Source organism: Rana temporaria, chromosome 1 (assembly GCF_905171775.1).
Source record: "Rana temporaria chromosome 1, aRanTem1.1, whole genome shotgun sequence".
NCBI lineage: Eukaryota > Metazoa > Chordata > Amphibia > Anura > Ranidae > Rana > Rana temporaria.
The window spans coordinates 513,994,629-514,013,730 of record NC_053489.1 but is presented as its reverse complement, the minus strand read 5'-3'; the positions used below and the strand labels follow the sequence as shown (position 1 = coordinate 514,013,730).

At 41.0% G+C, this 19,102-nt stretch overlaps 1 protein-coding gene across 7 annotated transcripts in view; it reads left to right on the top strand.

The window, feature by feature from the left end:
• INPP4B (inositol polyphosphate-4-phosphatase type II B) overlaps positions 1-19,102 on the top strand; it is an 877,589-nt gene that overhangs the window by 844,901 nt on the left and 13,586 nt on the right. For all 7 annotated transcript variants that reach the window (XM_040331418.1, XM_040331408.1, XM_040331402.1 and 4 more), the window contains one exon: positions 9,053-9,207. In XM_040331418.1, coding sequence (XP_040187352.1) covers positions 9,053-9,207 — 155 coding nt within the window. The remainder of the gene's footprint in view (positions 1-9,052; positions 9,208-19,102) is intronic.

Genomic DNA, 19,102 nt, shown 5'->3' with positions numbered 1-19,102 from the left:
CCCATCAGCAGGGCCGGTATCTGCTCCTTTGTGCAAGGAGGAACAGGATGAGCACTGCCAGAGCCCTACAAAATGACCTCCAGCAGGCCACTGGTGTGAATGTCTCTGACCAAACAATCAGAAACAGACTTCATGGGGGTGGCCTGAGGGCCCGACGTCCTCTAGTGTGCTGTGTGCTCACTGCCGGACATGGTGGAGCTCGATTGGCATTTTCCATTAAACACCAGGATTGTCAGGTCCGCCACTGGTGCCCCATGCTTTTCACAGATGAGAGCAGGTTCACCCTGAGCATATGTGACAGACGTGAAAGGGTCTGGAGAAGCCATGGAGAACTTTATGCTGCCTGTAACATCGTTCAGCATGACCGGTTTGGTGGTGGGTCATTGATGGTTTGGGTAGGCATATCCATGGAGGGACACACAGACCTCTACAGGCTACACAATGGCACCCTGACTGCCATTAGGTATCGGGATGAAATCCTTGGACCCATTGTCAGACCCTACGCTGGTGCAGTGGGTCCTAGGTTCCTCCTGGTGCACGATAATGCCCGGCCTCATGTGGCGAGAGCATGCAGCCAGTTCCTGGAGGATGAAGAAATTGATACCATTGAATGGCCCCCACGCTCACCTGACCTATATCCAAAAGAACACCTCTGGGACATAATGTTTCGGTCCATCCGGTGCCGCCAGGTTGCACCTCAGTCTGTTCAGGAGCTCAGTGATGCTCTGGTCCAGATCTGGGAGGAAATAACCCAGGACACCATCCGTCATCTCATTAGGAGCATGCCCTGATGTTGTAAGGCATGCATACAAGCACTTGGGGGCCATACAAACTACTGAGGACCATTTTGAGTTTTTGCAATGAAATTTCAGCAAAATGGACTAGCTTGCTACATAATTTTTTCACTTAGATTTTCTGGGTGTCTTTGTAGGTGGATAATTTTAATTTCCATCAAAGGATGTGCCATCCTTTCATTCCTAACACATTACCCAGTCCATATCAGTATAGATATCCAGCATGAGATTTTTGCCCGTTGAGATCTGATATATTTTCAAAGTGTTCCTTTAATTTTTTTGAGCAGTGTATATACTTTAAATGTATGTCAAAATTACCAGCACAGTGTCTCTAGCCAGTCAGCACAAAAAAACTAATAAAACTGTTTGCTGTGCTTAGCTGGAGAGTGTGCTGGAGAATTTATGTGCGACTACACAAGGAACAATGAGACCCGCTGAGCAGTTAGCAATTTTTCAAAGTTATGTAGTGGGGGCTCATTGCCTTCACAGTAAACTAGTACAATAAATAAATTCAAAAAGGCTTACAGGGTCACTCCACTATAAACCATATGTCTAAAAGAATTATATACTTTATTAATACATCAAAATCTTTATTAATACATCAAATCACCCTAAAAGGGCACGTTACTGCGATACAGTACAAACACACAAGAAGAAAAATGTATATCTAAAATATTAGCGTTGGTCGTCTCACAATTTTCTAACACTTCATAAATCTCAACATCAAAACTATGTGACTGCTGCATGCAGTTTTTTTTTTTGAGTATTGAACTGATTGCATACTACACTGATCTCTGCTCTATAAGAGTGTCCACCCAGTTTGAAACAAAATAACGTCTCAAACTGCCAAAAGATGTCTCAAACTGCCAATACAAAAACATGAAAGTTCTCTAAACTGGATAAAGTTTGTTTATATGCATTTTGAACTTCTGTTATTGATGTATTTCAAACCCCCATAGCAAAGTAAACCATGACACTACCTGCCTGGAGTTTACATGCTCTCCCTGTGCCTGCGTGGGTTTCCTCTGGGGTACTCCGGTTTCCTCACTCACTCCAAAGACATGCTGGGAGGTTAATTGGATCCTGTCTAAATTTGACCCTAGTATTGTATGAATGTGAGTTAGGGACCTTGGATTGTAAGCTCCTTGAAGGCAGGGACTGATGTTAATATACAATATATATGTAAAGCACTGTGAAAAGTAACAGCGCTATATAAGTACATGTAATAATAATAAAGGTCCAGTTAATTTTAGAGTGAATGCCCAGATATTGCACAAGAACCCGGTCAATCTAACTGCAGATAAATGTACTGTGTGCCTCAGAGGGTTTATCAACTTGTGTCCAAGCAGTTGGAATCAGTTTCATCCCAGGTCTAGCAAATATTGACCATAGCTGAAGCAACAGTGGAATTTTTTTTTTCTTTAGAAACAAACAAAATGTGTCTATTCACACCACAAACTGGGGTGAAAAGTTTTGTATATGGAGAAAACGAGGCTTGGATGCTCAGCTGGTGTTATTTATATGCGGTGTTGTGGCGCTGTGTCCCTAGTCCTTGGAACACATCCTCTTGATGATGAAATGTGTCAGGCAGAGCCTTGTGCAGATATCACTGCGTACCCAGAACTGCAGGTCCCTTGCTGACATGGTAATTTGTATATGTGCATTTTATTTTAACTATTGTGAGTGTATTTGCTCATCATAATAAATGCTATTTTAGCCTTTTATAAAACTATGGAGAGGTGCTTCTTTGTTTTGTTTACATAATTACTCTTATGTGAAATTGCGATTGGTCTGCTCAGTGGTTGACCTGCAGGAAAAAAAGATTGTTGGAAATAGAGATTGGTGGTTTGGAGAGAGTTTTTATTGCGGTACATGACTTCTCTTGAGAAAGAATCATGGGGATCTGGTAAGCAGATACTATATCACAGTGTGGGTGACGGTTGTTGGGTGTTGAATTTTACCTAAGGAGCACTACATCACGGATAAACTGATCGGGACTTTCTGTGGACTTTTTATATTTTTCATTTTTTTGTTCAATATATTTATGGTGTTCTTATTCACAGTTTTTTTTCACAATTTACTTATAGCCCAACACTAGTTTATGGATATGTTTATTGGGAGTGATCCCTTCTCTAACATGTTTGCAGCTTTAATTTTAACTTTGTTTATATTTGCACAAGTGCACAATTATATATTTTTTTGTTTGTTGCAATGTTTTGTATTGCCACCACTGAAATTCCTTTGGAGACATTTAAAAGTGAATACTGTCACACCCTTGCCAGGTAAGCAAACAAGTGTACACAAAGGTAAAATCATCCACATATATAATTAGAAACACCAAAACCTATTGGCACACAGTTTAAAAACGTCAGGAAACCTTTTAGAATAGCCAATATGATTGGAATCGTTGAGAGCTGCGTAGCAAAAAGCTTAACTCTTACATAAGCTGGTATTATCAAGTACACTTGGTAATAGCGTTAGCTGTGAAACATACAGTACACGTCTAGTATGAATGGAATAATGGGAACAATCTTACCAGTGTGTAATCCAAAACCTTTGTAGTAATATATTGTCAACTGTATCTTCAGAATCTAGCTGATAAGATGGGTGTCTGTGTCTAGCAGAGAGGGAGAAGAAGTAAGGGCAGCCACATGTGAAGAGACATCTCTCTGATGATGCTGTTATGGCAAAATGTGTCAGATGTGCTGGTAGTTGGATGCTTGGACTGCTTGTCACATGTGGCTGCCCTCATTGCTTGCTCCTCACGACTGGACACGGACCTTTAGCTACTAGGTTTTATTGTCAAAGCTTAATTGAACAAGCTGAAGTTAGAAGCTAATTGGTTACTATGCACAGCTACACCAGGTCCAGTGTACCCCAGTTTTAGTAAACTTCCCCCGTGTGTGTATTTCTAATGTTTGTGCCATTTCGTATTTACTATATTGCTTTATTTGTCTCTTTTGCAGTTTTTTTGTTGTGGTTGGGTTTTTGTGTGTGCTCCTGGGGGTGGTTGTATTTTCCTTTGCTGCTGCAGGCTCAGTTGAACAGGGGGTTAGAATATATTCTGACACGATGATACAATTGTGTTCATGATGAGCACAATGATAAATTTAACAAAAGTTCCTACTCCATTATAATGGAGCAGACAATTGTTGGTGGTGGTGTGCACCACATAACCAAGCAGATAGACCTATTTCAGGTTTCTCTAAGTGAAAGAGAAACTGGCATAGGGCTTCTAATTAACAAGGATGGCGTCAGTTTTCAGTATAGAAAATTGTCAGGTTGGCAACAGTCCTTACACCCCTGCATTCAACTGGTGGTTTTATGATATTCACCCTCAAAGCAGTTCCATTTTGTTACAGTTCCTTGCACATTCATCTAGGAGCTTATTCTATCCTGTTCAAGTGCAGTATATCAAATTGTGCTTTTGGCTATGGTAGTTGCAAGCCTAAAGTGGTGGTAAACTCTCCTATATAACTTGTGCACATATTAATCACCGGTAAAAACTGTTCAAATTGCTGTATGTACATGTCATTTTACTTGCTCCATTTGCATGTAATATGCCCCGTTGTATTTTCTGATGTCACCAGCGCATGCGCATGTTTAACCAAATTTATGGCAAACTCTTTGTGCCGTCAGTCCATTAGGCTGTATGCCACAACTGCAATGCAGCACTGCACCAAGATCCCATGAGATTACAGTGAGAATTTCTTGCTACACCTCATGTGACCTTACATATCACAGGGGGTGTAAACATTGGCTTAGCATGGCACGCTGCAGCGGAGATGAGCACGAGTGAGATTACAGAAAGGACTTAAGGGCGGAAGTAAATATCAGGAGGGAATCAGAACACAATACTTAAAATGACACTGGCTTATCCCTGGTAGGAAGATTTTTAAAACTGCAGAAAAAAATAAGAAACATAAGAATGGGGTTAATTTTAATGCTGAATATGTGAGAATGCGTTCATATACTTATATGGCTTATTTAAGGGGGAAAAAAAGTAGTGTAGGGGGAGAGTTTACTACTGCTTTAAAGTATTACTAAGACCACAACAGTAAAATCAGTCTATATATGCAGTACAAAATGCTTGTTCTACTCATAGTGGAACCTAAGGGGTTAATCCTCTACCTTGGGTAAAACGACTGTTTGATCCTGTCTTCTCTGATCCTTTTACTGTCCCCAATCCATCTGCTGATAGTACAAAACCTCAGAGGTATTCTGCACATGCTCAGTTTGTTGTGTATTGCTAGAGAGTTTTGTGAGACAGTCAGCACTGTCCAGACAGAGGGTCAGGGGTCATGCAGCCTCATTGGACAGCCAGAAGAGAATGAAATTTTTTCCTGCAAGCTTAAACCAGTGCTCGACCAGGCACTGATAGAAGTCACAAAGACTGCTATATAATGCTAATTAAATTTTTTTTGTTTTGTGTACTGTTGGAGAGCAGATATAGTGAATGCGGGGTCCTGAGTTTAGTAACACTTTAAGTGCAGACATAAATAGTTTGATGTGTGCTTTGCTGAGTGTCCTTGACACTGAGCGCACACACAAGTCAAAGACTTTTTTGATTAAAAAAAAGGCAGATTCTCCCCCACTACAACATATTTATGACTGCTTAATTCATCTTCTACCCAATGCTAAGATTCTGTTTGGTCAGATGTTTGCCCTTTCTGAACCAGAACTAGTCATTCTTAAGCTGTACATTGATGAGAACCTGAAGAAAGGGGCATATTTTCTTTGAATAGAATTACTGCTCCCTTCGTCCCAGTTTAAACTGCCCGGCTTTCAACAAGGTGACCTGAGCTTTTCAGAATCTGAGATCCGTGAAGGTAATTACTTAGAAACGTGAGGAGCCTCTAATCTATTAAGAATCTGGGAGAAAGATGCGTGGAAGACAGCCTTTCACACCAGATTCTGCCACCTTGAATTCTTAAATGCCTTTTGGGCTCTGTAATGTCCCTACAACATTCCATTATTTATTCAATTACCTCTTAAGAAACTTTATCTGCGTGCTTCTGGTTGTGTACCTGGGCAACCTCTTAATTTTCACCCATTTCAAAAAGGTTTCGAGTTGGTCTTGAAGTTTTGGTGTGAAATCTGTAGGAAATTTCAGATCTATTTTTAATTTGCAAGGTACCATGCTCAAACCAATGGACAATCTGAAAGAACAAATTAGAACTTGGAACCAATACATCAGGCGTTTTTCTTCGGCAACTCTAAAATAGGGCATCACTTTATGTACAAAATTGCTCAATGCTCTATTACTGTTTTTTTTGCCAACTACAATTTCATCCTGCTTTGCAGAAATTATTATTTGGAATCTACAGTTCCTGATGTGCATGATCAGGTTTTTAGCCTTAAACTTGAAGAAGCTTTGGTGGTTGTTCCAGACCCAATTCAAAGACAAACTAGGGTCAGATGGGGAAGGGAGAAACTGACATTTTTTTAAACCAGGTGTATTTGTGTAGCTAATTGCCACTCACTTGAGGTTACAGTGTCATTCTAAGTTGGGTTCTAGATTTATTGGCTCAGTCCCTATCCAAAAGATCATTAATCCAGTTGGCAGTCAAGCTCCTGCTTACGGACTCCACCCGATTTGTTGACGTGTCTTGACTGAAAACAGTATCTTTAGGTCTGTTTTCTGGCAGGTCCTGGTGGATGGCAATGAAGACTTTGAGGTGGATACGATTATAGATTTCAGACAGTTGGCAGAACATTTTCAATATACAACAAGTAGAGAGGAGAATTCATGAGAACCTTCAAGTAATGTTAATGTGACTAGGCTGATCAGGGTATTCGATCATGCTCATGCAAAGAAATCCAGCTACAGGGACATTTGAAAGCCAGGTTACAATACCTCCAACATTTGTGTCTGTTCATTAAGGGACCTGGCTTATCCTGTCAATATGTGGCACTCTGGTTCATGGCCTTTTGGTTATTGCTGGTTGCATGAGTAAGAGTAGGCATGTATATATTGGTGTGTGTGTACATGAGCTTGCATTGGCATATGTCCCTGTGCTACAAGGCCAAGGAGGGTAAACACCTATGTCTTCTTGTAAGCCACCTAGTGTGTGAGATTACTGTTTTTCCTTGCTTGTTACCGACCTGGATTGCTTGACCCTGCTTAGGTCTCCTGCCTGTCTTGCTCACTCTCCCTTTTCTGACCATTTTCCTGCCTGCCACCTGCCTTGATCTCAGGACACTGACTGTTCTCTTGCTTGCTGTCTGCCTTAACTTCTCGAACTCTGGTCTTTCTCCATATCGTTATCCTGTCTCCACAGTGTAGTCACACTGTTCCTGTGACTCCTTGGTGGGGCAATTCTTAGGGCCATAACCTGGTGTCATCTTGCAGAAAGTTACTTGGAACACACTAGGGTAACCAATACATTATTCCTTGTGGTGTGTTCTGTATAAGACCAAGTTGTCACGTAGCCCTCCCGCCTCTGATGTCACATTTGACACCTTTCAGGGGGGAGGGGGGTGCAGATACCTGTCTAAAGACAGGTATCTGCACCCACTTCCGGCCACACTGTCCTCGGGTAGACTGCGGGCAGGAAGTCACCTCCCGTCGCCCCTGTTGTGTTCTGGGAAGACTCGGTTTCCATAACACAGCGGGAGTTAGTCAGCACGGCACATCGCGACTCGCGCATGCGCCATAAGGAACCAGGCAGTGAAGCCGGAGCGCTTCACTTCCTGGTTCCCTCACCGAGGATGGCTGGGGGGCAGCAGAGTGACGAGCGATCACTCGTCCTCTGCTGTGGATAGCTGATATTTAAAGTCAGCAGCTGCAGTATTTGTAGCTGCTGGCTTTTAATTTTTTTTTTTCAGCGAAACACCCTCACAATGCAAGACACATTCAGTCTGTCTTAGGATGAGATGAACTGGTTTCTTCCTCAAAGATGACTATGTCGTGCTGGTTTCTGTTCCCAACATTGTTGAGAGCAATTTTTTCTTCCTTTGAAAAATTGTTACAACAGACTCCAGTCTTCTGGGTTGATGAAGAGCTCTGGACCTGGAAAATTGCTACAATAGACTCCAGTCTTCTGGGTTGATGAAGAGCTCTGGACCTGGAAAATTGCTACAATAGACTCCAGTCTTCTGGGTTGATGAAGAGCTCTGGACCTGGAAAATTGCTACAATAGACTCCAGTTTTCTGGGTTGATGAAGAGCTCTGGACCTGGAAAATTGCTACAATAGACTCCAGTCTTCTGGGTTGATGAAGAGCTCTGGACCTGGAAAATTGCTACAATAGACGCCAGTTTTCTGGGTTGATGAACAGTTCTGGACCATTTGCTGCTTTATTTGTGTTGGTATCTGCAGGATTCTAGGCTTCCAATCAGCATCCTTGAGTTGTGAATGATGCATTTGTTATTCACTTACCGGTCATCCAGTACAGGTTCAATATGTCACAGCTTAGATAACAGGAATGTTGGGGAAGTGATCTCCATATTGCGCATTCATGAAGTGGGGAACTGAAACACAAATCTCACAACATAAAGCTTCTAGATACAGGGGACGTTTTCCTCTATTAAGAGGTATTGGGTCATTTGTATGCATTAGGGGACGATGGATGTGAATTTGCTGGACAGGTTTGTTTCCAAGATACTGGACCATCTTTCTTCCACTGAAATTCTAACCTCAACTACTGTACTTCAAAGAATCAAAGGTGAGAGAATTCCAGTCATTCTCAGAGCTCTGGATTGGCTATGAAGAGTCTGATACACGGACCTTGTTCAGTGGTCAACGCTACCAGATTGTATATGGGTATAAATAAAGAAAATGTGTACAATACACCATTTAAACATAAATAGATGAAAATAAAAATAATATATTAATTAGAAAAAAACAAAAAAGTATGTATATATATTGTAAGCAAGACACTATGCAAGACACTGGTCCCTCAAGCCCTGCTCTCTGAACTTCCCTGATTCATTCAACATTGTAGGTTGCAGCACAGGCCTACTCCTGGCCTCTAGATAGGAAATCTGGCACCTGGAGCTCTCTCTCTTTTCCCTGAGACTAACAGACTTTCCCCTGGACTTGTGTAGTTGCCTCAGAATGCCTGTTAGAAGCCAGGAGCTGGCCATTGCTCATGGGCCCTGGCAGGGGAAAGCTCCAGCCAGGAGGCAGTTGTGCTTGTTGCTAATGTCACAACCAGCATAACTGAAATGTCATGATTTTGTATACATTTGCAACAAATAGATTACATAGTTTTATGTATGTAACAGAATATAAAGACAAAATATGTTTCTCCACAGATCTGCCGGAAAATGAATGGAGTTAGATTTACTTGCTGTAAAAGCGCGAAAGACCGAACTTCTATGTCAGTGACACTGGAGCAGAGCTCAATCTTGAGAGATGAACATGATCTTCACAAAGACTTCTTCGTCCGGGCTCTTGACTGCATGAGAAGGTATGTACATCATGTGTAGTTATTTGAACATCTTTGTTTGTATTCACATTGATGCCTTCAGTCAGTCGATGGAGGAATGTTTGCTACCCGTTATGTCTAAGTCTTAAAGAATGCTGTATAATTAAGTAGATTTCCTTTCACTTCCCATCCTGTAGACTCAACAGGAAGTAAGAGGATATCATTACAATGTGAGGGGACGCTCTCTCTCTTAGATGGTTGTCATTGAAACAAGTGACCCCATTGGAAGATTTCCTTTCTATTCCTCCTCTGGTTGCACTCATGATTGGGATTTGACCTCACTTTCATTTCACATTGTTCTGATCACATTGGTGATTGGGACAATTATAAAGAGTGAATCTCCCCAATGAGTTCCAACCCCCCACCATTCTATGCAAATCTAAAGAAAAAATGTCCCTTTAGTTATTCTTTAATGAATCACCTACAGCAGCAAGCAGCTCAATAGGAATAGATCTTGAGGCCAAGTTCACACATATGCGACCGCATGTTCGTGACTGGGGTCCGGTGCATCCCTGTTCAGTTGCAAATTAGGTTGATTTTTTTACTGAATTTGCACCTGAATCAGCCCAAAGGCACACAGGACCCTTTTTATATGCAGACCGCGGCCGGCCTGGACTTGTGTGAACCGGTTCCATTGTGAGCTAGTCACAATCGCCTGTCATGCAAATTGGATGTGGTGAAACCCGCATCAATTTGCATATGTGTGAACCCAGCCTGAAACTTTATTTCATGCTAAAAGCTAATCAATGGTCCCTTCACATTCTCTGTATCCTGTTCCCATACATCCTACAAGGAGAAATTGTGTGCAGTAATCTATAGTATCCGAACAACAGTTTAGGGTGAAACTTGTTAGCAAATTTAAGTATGCCGGCTTATATTCTTAGACAATAGCTATAAAATCAGTGTGAATAATGAAAACCAGGCTTTTCACAGAGCCATTTAAAGCTGGACTTTGGGCACAACTCACTTCAGTTAAGACCCACCTACTGCACTGCAGAGTTTGTGTGTGTGTTTTTTAGAACGGTGTATAGTGCAAAGTGAAAACCTACATCCATCTGCTCTTTCATATTTCTAAAATGATGACTGATCTTTACCCTACTCTCCCTCCGCCCACAAAACCTGTCTCTGGACCAACTATAGTTGGACGGCAGTGCAACCATAATTTGAGGTCAAAACAGCACCAGTGGATGCTGGGACATTAAGTCCCAGAGGTGGTGGCTATATCACTGTTCAGTGATGTTGTGCCGCCATGTCAAACCTCCTGCTATGCATTGGTGCTTTTTTTATTTGAACAGATACACCGCAACACAGGAGGAGAATTTAGCCTACAATTTTATGGTATGTATCCTCATGTATCATTATGTTTAACTGCGATTCAAGGGCTATCAATTGGTTTGTAATACTACAGCTTTTTTTTTGTGTTGCCCAGAGTTTTTGGTTTTAGTAATTTCTTAAGCAGCCACTAATGTGCCTTAATGTAATCAAATTGATCTTTCCTTCTATCTCTGCCTGCTCTATTTTGATATTTGCATATTTTGATACCTATTGAAACCTTTCTAATATATACTTGGGCCAGTGCCGGCCCAAGACATTGTACTGCCTGGTACCAAGAATGAAATGCTGCCCCCCCCAAAAAAAAATCACGTTCACCAAAATGCCCCCACATCCATTATTTTATATCATGATAACTAAAGTGGACCTATCATAGCTCTATACATGTAGATAGGAGTATAAAAAGGACCTGTTATGGCTCTATTCATGCAATTAACCCCACAGTGGAGCGGAGAGCGGAACGGGAGGAGCAGTCGGGCGGCTATTAGCCCCACAGTGGAGTGGAGAATGGAGCTGGCGGAATGGGATGGCATGTGGGCAGGAAATTTGCTGCCCCCCTGAAAGTGCTGCCTGGTACAATGGTACCATCGGGTCCCATGGTAGGGCCGGCCCTGACTTGGGCTCATAATTGCCATGTTTCCTAATTTAGTAAAGATCCTATGGTCATTTACAAGTATTATAGAAATGTGACTCTCTCAAAATAGGAAATCATGAGCAAGGATTGGAAGCACCTGTACTGCACCCCAACTGATATTGTCAAGTCTCAAGCATTCCTTATGGAAATTTAGTACCTTAAAATGGTTTTGATATTCTTGTGTGACCTGCTGAGTACCTTTTTTCTTTAAGCGTTGGCTAATGGAGGCAATTAAATATCCCAATCATGTCAATAATAATGCTATTGACTTGATTGGGACATCCCCTTGTATCACACAACCAAGCCGAGCAGTTGCGATGACACTGGACACCATGCAGACTTGAAGAGGAGCAGTTGCCACTGAGTGTTACAAATCCACTAGGAGTTATGATTTAGTAGAAGAGGGAGGCTGGAGCTCAGCTTTAAACCTGACTATGTGGCAGACAATCTTTCTGTGCTGCAAGAAGGAACACAGGCTCAGACACAGACTTTCTCTGTAGTCTGTGCAAGTGCTACAAATGTTCTAACAAATTCCCAGGCTTATTAACTTTACAGTTATTGCAATTGTTAGTGTCCTATACTTTTACTATGTAGAAATGTTCCTCTGTTGCATCATGTATTTGAAGTCCCAGTTGATATAATTTGTTTTTTACTCAATGAGTGGCCAAAACAGCTTTTCACCGTAATTACAAAAATTTCATTATTTTGATTTCTCAGAATCATTAAATTTTCATGGGACTCTGTCATTAACAGTACCATAATAGTTGAAGCCAGATGTTTAGCCCCTTGAGGGGTAAAAAATGATAGTCTCGCTTCACGTGTTCTTAGACAAATAGCTCAATACACAAGAGACCTCAGTACAGCATTTCCTTCCTTGTGTGCTGTCACACTGAAGTAAACTTATTTTGAAGAGGAGATCAATTATTGCAACCAGTATATACAAACATTTCCACCCCCAACTTTTAAAATACATTGTTTAAACCAAATATGCCATTGCAATGCTTCAGTTCAGGGATAGGAAACACACTTTTAGGCAAATAGAGTACTAATTTTATGACTTTATTTAGTTAACATATCAAGGCCAGAATGTGATAAAAACGTTTCCTGCACTTGTGGAAAAACAGCTAAACACCAAATTATAATCCCAAGTAGATAATAGGTATACATAAAAGGAAAGAAAAGGGGGGGAGGACCACTCTTTTAACATAAATCATTATAAAGGGGTCGATTCACAAAATGATATTGCATGAGATATTTGAGTGACGTGACACATGTAACATGAAATCTCATGCAATATGCAAAAGGTCAGTTTGATACAGTTTTATGCTGTATTCCCTGCTATAAACAAAAAAAGCATTAAAAACTTTTTTTTTAAAAAGCGTCCATCGGACCAGGCATCCTTTGGGTCTGGTATGGATTTGGGGGGAACCTCATGCCAAAAAAAAAAAAACTGGCATAAGGTCCCCTCTCCAAATCCATGTCTGGACACTATTCCAGAAAGCATTAAACACTGGCTTCCAACCCGCAAAAAAAAAAGGGTCCGACACTTGGCTCCCGCCGAACGACAGCTTCACTTCCCACCCACTGCTAAATAAACTAAGGGGGGTCACCCTGCCCCCTTGTGACATCATCGATCCAGCATTTATCGGTTGATTATCATCAACATGGGGACAAGGTGCTCTGGAGGGAGCCCCCAAAGCACCCCTTTTTCATGTTGAGGGCATGTGGCCTGGTATGATTCAGGAGGGAGGTGCTTGCTCATTCCCCCCCCCTCCTGCCTGCCGGGCTGCATGCTCGGTTAAGGGTCTGGTATAGATTGAATAGGGGGAGCCACGTTGCTTTTTTTTTGTACTTTTTTTAGTGCCAACTCTTCTTTTGTTTGCATTTTGCTTTCAGCGTGAGTCATGTTGTTGGGATGCCAGCGGGTGCTGGTTCCTTAACAACCAGCAACTCTGAGCTGAACTGTCACAATCAGCAGTACCTATTAAGTGATCAAATTTTGTATATATAAGGTCCAACTGAAATTCATGAAGACCACTCCTCTGTGTGTACAATAAATCCTGTACCAAACCAGTAGCACCACTTGCAACAAAGTGTCAAAAACTTTAATGCTTATTCTCCTTCTCACTCCAGGCTTTTCTCTATGAAAAAAATACTCTTAGGCCCCGTACACACGACCGAACATGTCTGCTGAAACTGGTCCGCGGACCAGTTTCAGCAGACATGTTCGGTCGTCTGTACACCCCGCAAATATTTCCAAACTTGTTTAGAAACAGCCCGCTGGAATCCTGTCCGTCGGACATGTTCGGTCGTCTGTACAGACCTACCGTACATGTCCGAGCGGCCGCCATCCCTCGCATGCGTAAAATGACTTTGACGCATGCGTGGAAGCATTGACCTTCCTGCGTCGCGCCCGTCGCCGCGTCATCGTCGCGGCGACGGCGCGGACACATCACCGCGCTGTCTGTCTGCGCGGATTGTCTCTCATTTCTGTCAGACAGAAATCTCCGACTGGACATGTCCGATGAAAACGGTCCGGCGGACCGTTTTCAGCGGACTGTCCGGTCGTGTGTACAAGGCCTTAAAGGCAACTTGTAAGGTGCCTATGAGCACTATTTAATTGTTTGCTTTTAATGAAATAAACGGTATTACACTATTGTGGGTCTCTTTGGTATTTGTCCCCCGGTGGCGGAAATGCAGAAGACTGGCACCCCCCGCCCCCTCTTCGCCAGAAGACTGGCGTACTGGTAAAAAAAGCTGCATAAGCAGAGAAGGTGGAGTGGAAAGGAGATCACCTGGAGTTGGAATAGCAGAAAAAAGTGCATTAAGACCTTCTTATTAAATTTAGGGGTCGCAAACTCTGGTGAGTGTTTTTTTTTTCACAGGGGGAAGTGTGGAGTGGCACTCAGGAGGAGAATACGCATACGTTTTTTGAACACTTTGTTCCAAGTGATGAATGATTGGATTGGCACATGATTTATTGTATGCACAGAAGAGTGGTCTGCACAAATTTCAGTTAGATTTTTTATATACCGGTATATTACATTTGGTCACTATATAAGCACGTTATTAGGAACTTTTATGCCATTGAAAAATGTTACTAGCATAACGAGCTGATATCATATTATTTGCACATTATTTTGAATATTTTGTATTAAGCACTTGATGGTAGAGTTTTTTAGTCACTTATAAGGATTTATGTTAAGAGAGTGCTACACCCCTTTCTTTTCTTCAAGGTAAGAATGTGATGCAAAAATTAAGAATGGGAAATATTCGATATGACCTGGCTCTCTGAGCAATTTTGGGTAGGCTCTGTGAGACAAATCAATAAACATGTTTTAAAAAGCAAATACATATGTCCGAATTTGAGAGCTGGTTCGGAAATTCCAATTGTCTGTATGCAATTCCGACGCGCAAAAACATGCATGCTTGGAATCAATTTGACGCATGCTCGGGATCATTGAACTTATTTTTTCTCGGCTCGTTGTCTTGTACGTCACAGCGGTCTTGACGGTCAGAATTTTGTGTGACCGTGTGTGCAACACAAGTTTGAGCCAACATTCCGTTGGAAAATAAACACGGTTTTCTTGTCGGAATTTCCGATCGTGTGTACGTGGCATAAGAGTTATGGTTGCTGTAAAATTGCTTAAAATTTTCTCGAAGGTCATTCTGTTTTGTACATTCATTTTATTCTGTCTTCAACATACGCTCCAGCAATTTTCACAGGGTTAGTTTATTTTTGTTTCTATTTTTTTCCCGTAAATTAGCTAACTTTTCTTCAGAACACCAAGTTCTTTATTGACATACAAGAAAGTTATAACACTGCCTAATGACTCTTCATAAAAAAAGCATGTCTTCCAGCAACCTTTAAATAAATGTTCCCTGTGTTTCTTGACAATTAGAGGGATTTAAGTTTTCAGTTTCATTTGAATGCTTAAGTTATTTTCTCTTGCAAGTCACAAAATGCTGTAGTCAAGCACATATACAAAAAAAAAATAATCATTTGTTAGGTCTTGTAGGGGAAATAATGATCTGTCCTGTGATCCTCAGCAGGCATGCAGATCAATATAATTATAAAGAAATGCCATGAATTACAGAGAAAACTGTATCAGCACTTTCTGCTACCTGAACAGAGGAGAACAGTGGGGACAATCATTGCTTGCAGCATGCTGATGTACTTACACATCACACCATGATTTAGCTGGCAAACTGCAAAGTGGTCCAAAATCTTTCTGTTTTCCCTTTATTTTTAAAACCACTTTTAAAACCTCAGAGGACCTGATTTCTAAGCTGGAGGCACAGCTGTGTCTATCTAGATAGAATGCATTTGCTTTTTTCCATTATTTCCAAGTTTGTTCAGATAGTTATTACTCAATATATTTCCCCGTTAGAATATTGTACTTGAGTGTGCTGGGGCTTATTTATAAGTAGTAGTTCTGTTTTTTCATATCCGAAAATTTGATGGATTAATTTATTTGGATCCAGTTCTGTAATTTGCAACAATGCCCTAAGCCTTCTTCTTGTGTCACAGGTCATGCTACCTTGTAAGAAAGTCCCCAGATATGATTTTTAAGTGAACCTATTCTCGCTTAAAAAGTCCCTAAAGTAACAATAGTACTGAAGTGGTGTCAGCAAATTACTGTAAGTTTTCAGATTAAACCCTGTGTTTGTATTGAGATCCTCACATCCAAGGCCTTCTTGCCTAGAAGTGAAGCTGAACCCATTTTAGGGGCAGGATGCAATGGGCTTTACAGGAAATGCAGGTGTCACTTTAGAACACGATATTCATTTTGCAGGTTCCGGGGATTAAAATACTGTAGCGCTGACTTGTGGATATTATATTGCAGTGTTGAAAGTGAAATTAATTAAAAATGCTACTTTGGGGATACAGTAATGCTTTTTGGAGGATACTAATATACAGTAATTGGAATTTAGTATGATAGCGCCCTCATATTGTAAAAATTGCTAGTTTGTTGTCTGAATATAGTAATGATTGTCAGTTTGTTGTCCATGTATTGCCTTATTTACCCATTTGTATGTTTGCTAGTAGGGATGAGCTTCGTCTCAACTCAAACATGTATGTTCGATCGTTCGTCGAATTACGAACGTTTTGGGCCGTTCGCGCCAAATTCGAGTGGCTTTTCACGGCCCATAATTCACTGCGGCATCGCAGTGCATTGCTGACTGATGATTGGCCAAGCATGCACTATGACCCGCATGCTTGGCCAATCACAGGGGTTTAGTACACGCCCCACACTATAAAAGGCCACCTGCAGGTCGGCCTTGTGTACTGTGTTGCGGTGGTTAAGAGAGAGAAGACAGAGAGAGAGTGTCATTTTTTGTAGGTAGATAGAGCAGGCAGACAGGCTAGTCAGTTAGTTACAGTGTGTAGAGGATATATATGCATCCCAGGTGTTGTATATATATTTATACACTATAGTTTAGCTAGATTCGCCCTTCCTAATTTACTGACAGGCAGGTGATTGTGCTAGCTGCAGTATTCTCACGTGGTGTACTGCCTGTGCCCTTTGCAGTGTGCACCTAAAGCTACGTGGTGTGTGTACTGCCTGTGTCCTCTTCACATTGTGCACCTAACGTAAAGCTGGTGTTTCTCATATTTATTCCTAGAGTCAGGGATCTGCTCATATTAATACTACAGGCAGGGTATATTGCTGCAAGTACTTTCACGTGGTGTACTGTCTGTGTCCTCTACAGTGTGCACCTAAAGCTACGTGGTGTGTGTACTGTCTGTGTTATTTTTCTCAACGATTTCCATCCATATTGCAGGGACCAGACATTACATTAAAGCCGCAAGCAGTTTTAAATTACTTTTTTTCCATTGATACATGTTCCCTGGGGCAAGACCCGGGTTCCTCAAAGAAGTTTTACGACAATAACTTGCATATTAGGCTTTAAAATTAGCACTTTTGAATTCGAACTTTCGAGTCCCATAGACGTCAATGGGGTTCTAAATGTTCGCGTGAGCGGTTGGTCCGTTCGAAGGTTCTGGTGCGAACCGAACGGGGGAGTGTTCGGCTCATCCCTATTTGCTAGTGTGACAATTTCCCATTTGTAGCCTCGCTGTTGTAACAATTGCCCATTTGTAGCCTAGCTATTGTAACAATTGCCCATTTGTAGCCTAGCTACTGTAACAATTGCCCATTTGTTTCCGGTATTGTCAAAACGTCTCACTTGTTACCCATATATTGAATGTCTGCTGGACAAGTATTATTACAATTGCCAGCAGTTCACCTACATTTTGTCACAGTTGCCAGTGCACTATAATTGCCAGTGTGTATATTGCTACACTTACCTGTATATTACAACATTTACCTCTATGGCATCATCTTTGTGAGTGTGAAACCAAGAGATCGCTGTTGTTCAGAACACCATATCATTCAATCCCTTGCAATTTTTTAACTTGTATTACTTCAAATCACACGCATAAAACTCAGATAATATGGCCACACCCCCAACTTACAGCATAACACGCTGTCATTATACACCTCTCATTTTGTGGTTACCTCTTGCTAATTCCCCTGACACATGCTCAGTAGTATTTACAAGCTAATTGTGTTTTTTATATATTTTTATATATGTATTATTTTTTCATTTTGAGTTATTTGTGGTGATTTGATTTATTTGACAATAATGTTTCTTATCATGATAAACAAAGAAAAAAGAGGCACAGGAGTATGGCCAAATAGTTTACTAACCACAAAGAAAAAAAAACTTGTCTTCAATTAATAAAATTAAAGAAAACAAATAGGATAGCCTCGCAAATGGAAAGAAAGGTTTCATTACCTTAAAAAGGGGACAGACAGGGATATCTTTTAGAGATAGAAAAAAATGAACAAAAATAAAGCAAACATTTATATTGGTGAAATTTGTAGTGTATTATAATGCATTTAGTTCAGAAAACTCACACAAAGGAAGAATTACAGTTTAAAATGTGTTTACTATAGTCATGTTGACAGTTCCTATCATTTTTCATTTTGGTCTCTATAGTCCTGTTAACATAGTGTAGATCTGACTGAGATGATTTATGAGAGCAATATACTACCAGATATGTTTCATTTTATTGAAATAACTACAAACAATAAAAGGATTTCTGTCTAAGAAGAACATTTAAATTAAAACAAACTGAGTATAGGAAATAGACCATAGATACAGACCAAAAAAGGACTAAATGTAATTATTCACAGAAAAATACCAAAATATTATATGTATTGCATGTTGCTGGATTTATTAAGGATGTGTGCTGTTCATTGGCATGCACAGGGGGTGGGCCAGGTGTGCTTGGGCAGACCCTAATTACTATCTGCATTGCCAATTCCTCCTATTTCCCGACCCCCTCCCTCCCTTTTGCCTCCCCTGAGTGCTCTGTGGCATGTTTTAGTATGGAGAGCTTGGGGAAATGGTTTAGTAAATAATTTTCTAAATGAACACAGTGAACACACTGGCTCACTGTGTCCATTCAAAAATTATGCATAGTGAACTATTTACTATGCTTCCGTTTGTAAATGAACAGGAAGCCAATCAGCACGAAGCACTTCCCATTAATTCACTGCCCCATGCAGCTGAGGCTGCAGAGAAAGGCATGTGTGTTTGAGCTTTGAAGTGCACACCCTAATGCAATAGGCTGTGCACACCTATGGTGCTGTTATGCCAGCTGTTTCTCTACCAAGTATAAAACGTTTTATTCCCCTTCATCTTAAATGTTGGAAGCAGTTTAATTACATGTTTTATGCTGAGTAGCTAGCAAGTGTTCTGGGATTTTTTTTGTATTGTTTGCTTCACCTCTCCATGTTCAAGTTTTCCTTTTTTCGCTAGTTATAGATTTATTTAAACCGGTGACAATTTTGCTTTTTTGATTTGAAGTAAACACAGAGGGCTTTTTGCCTTGAATGT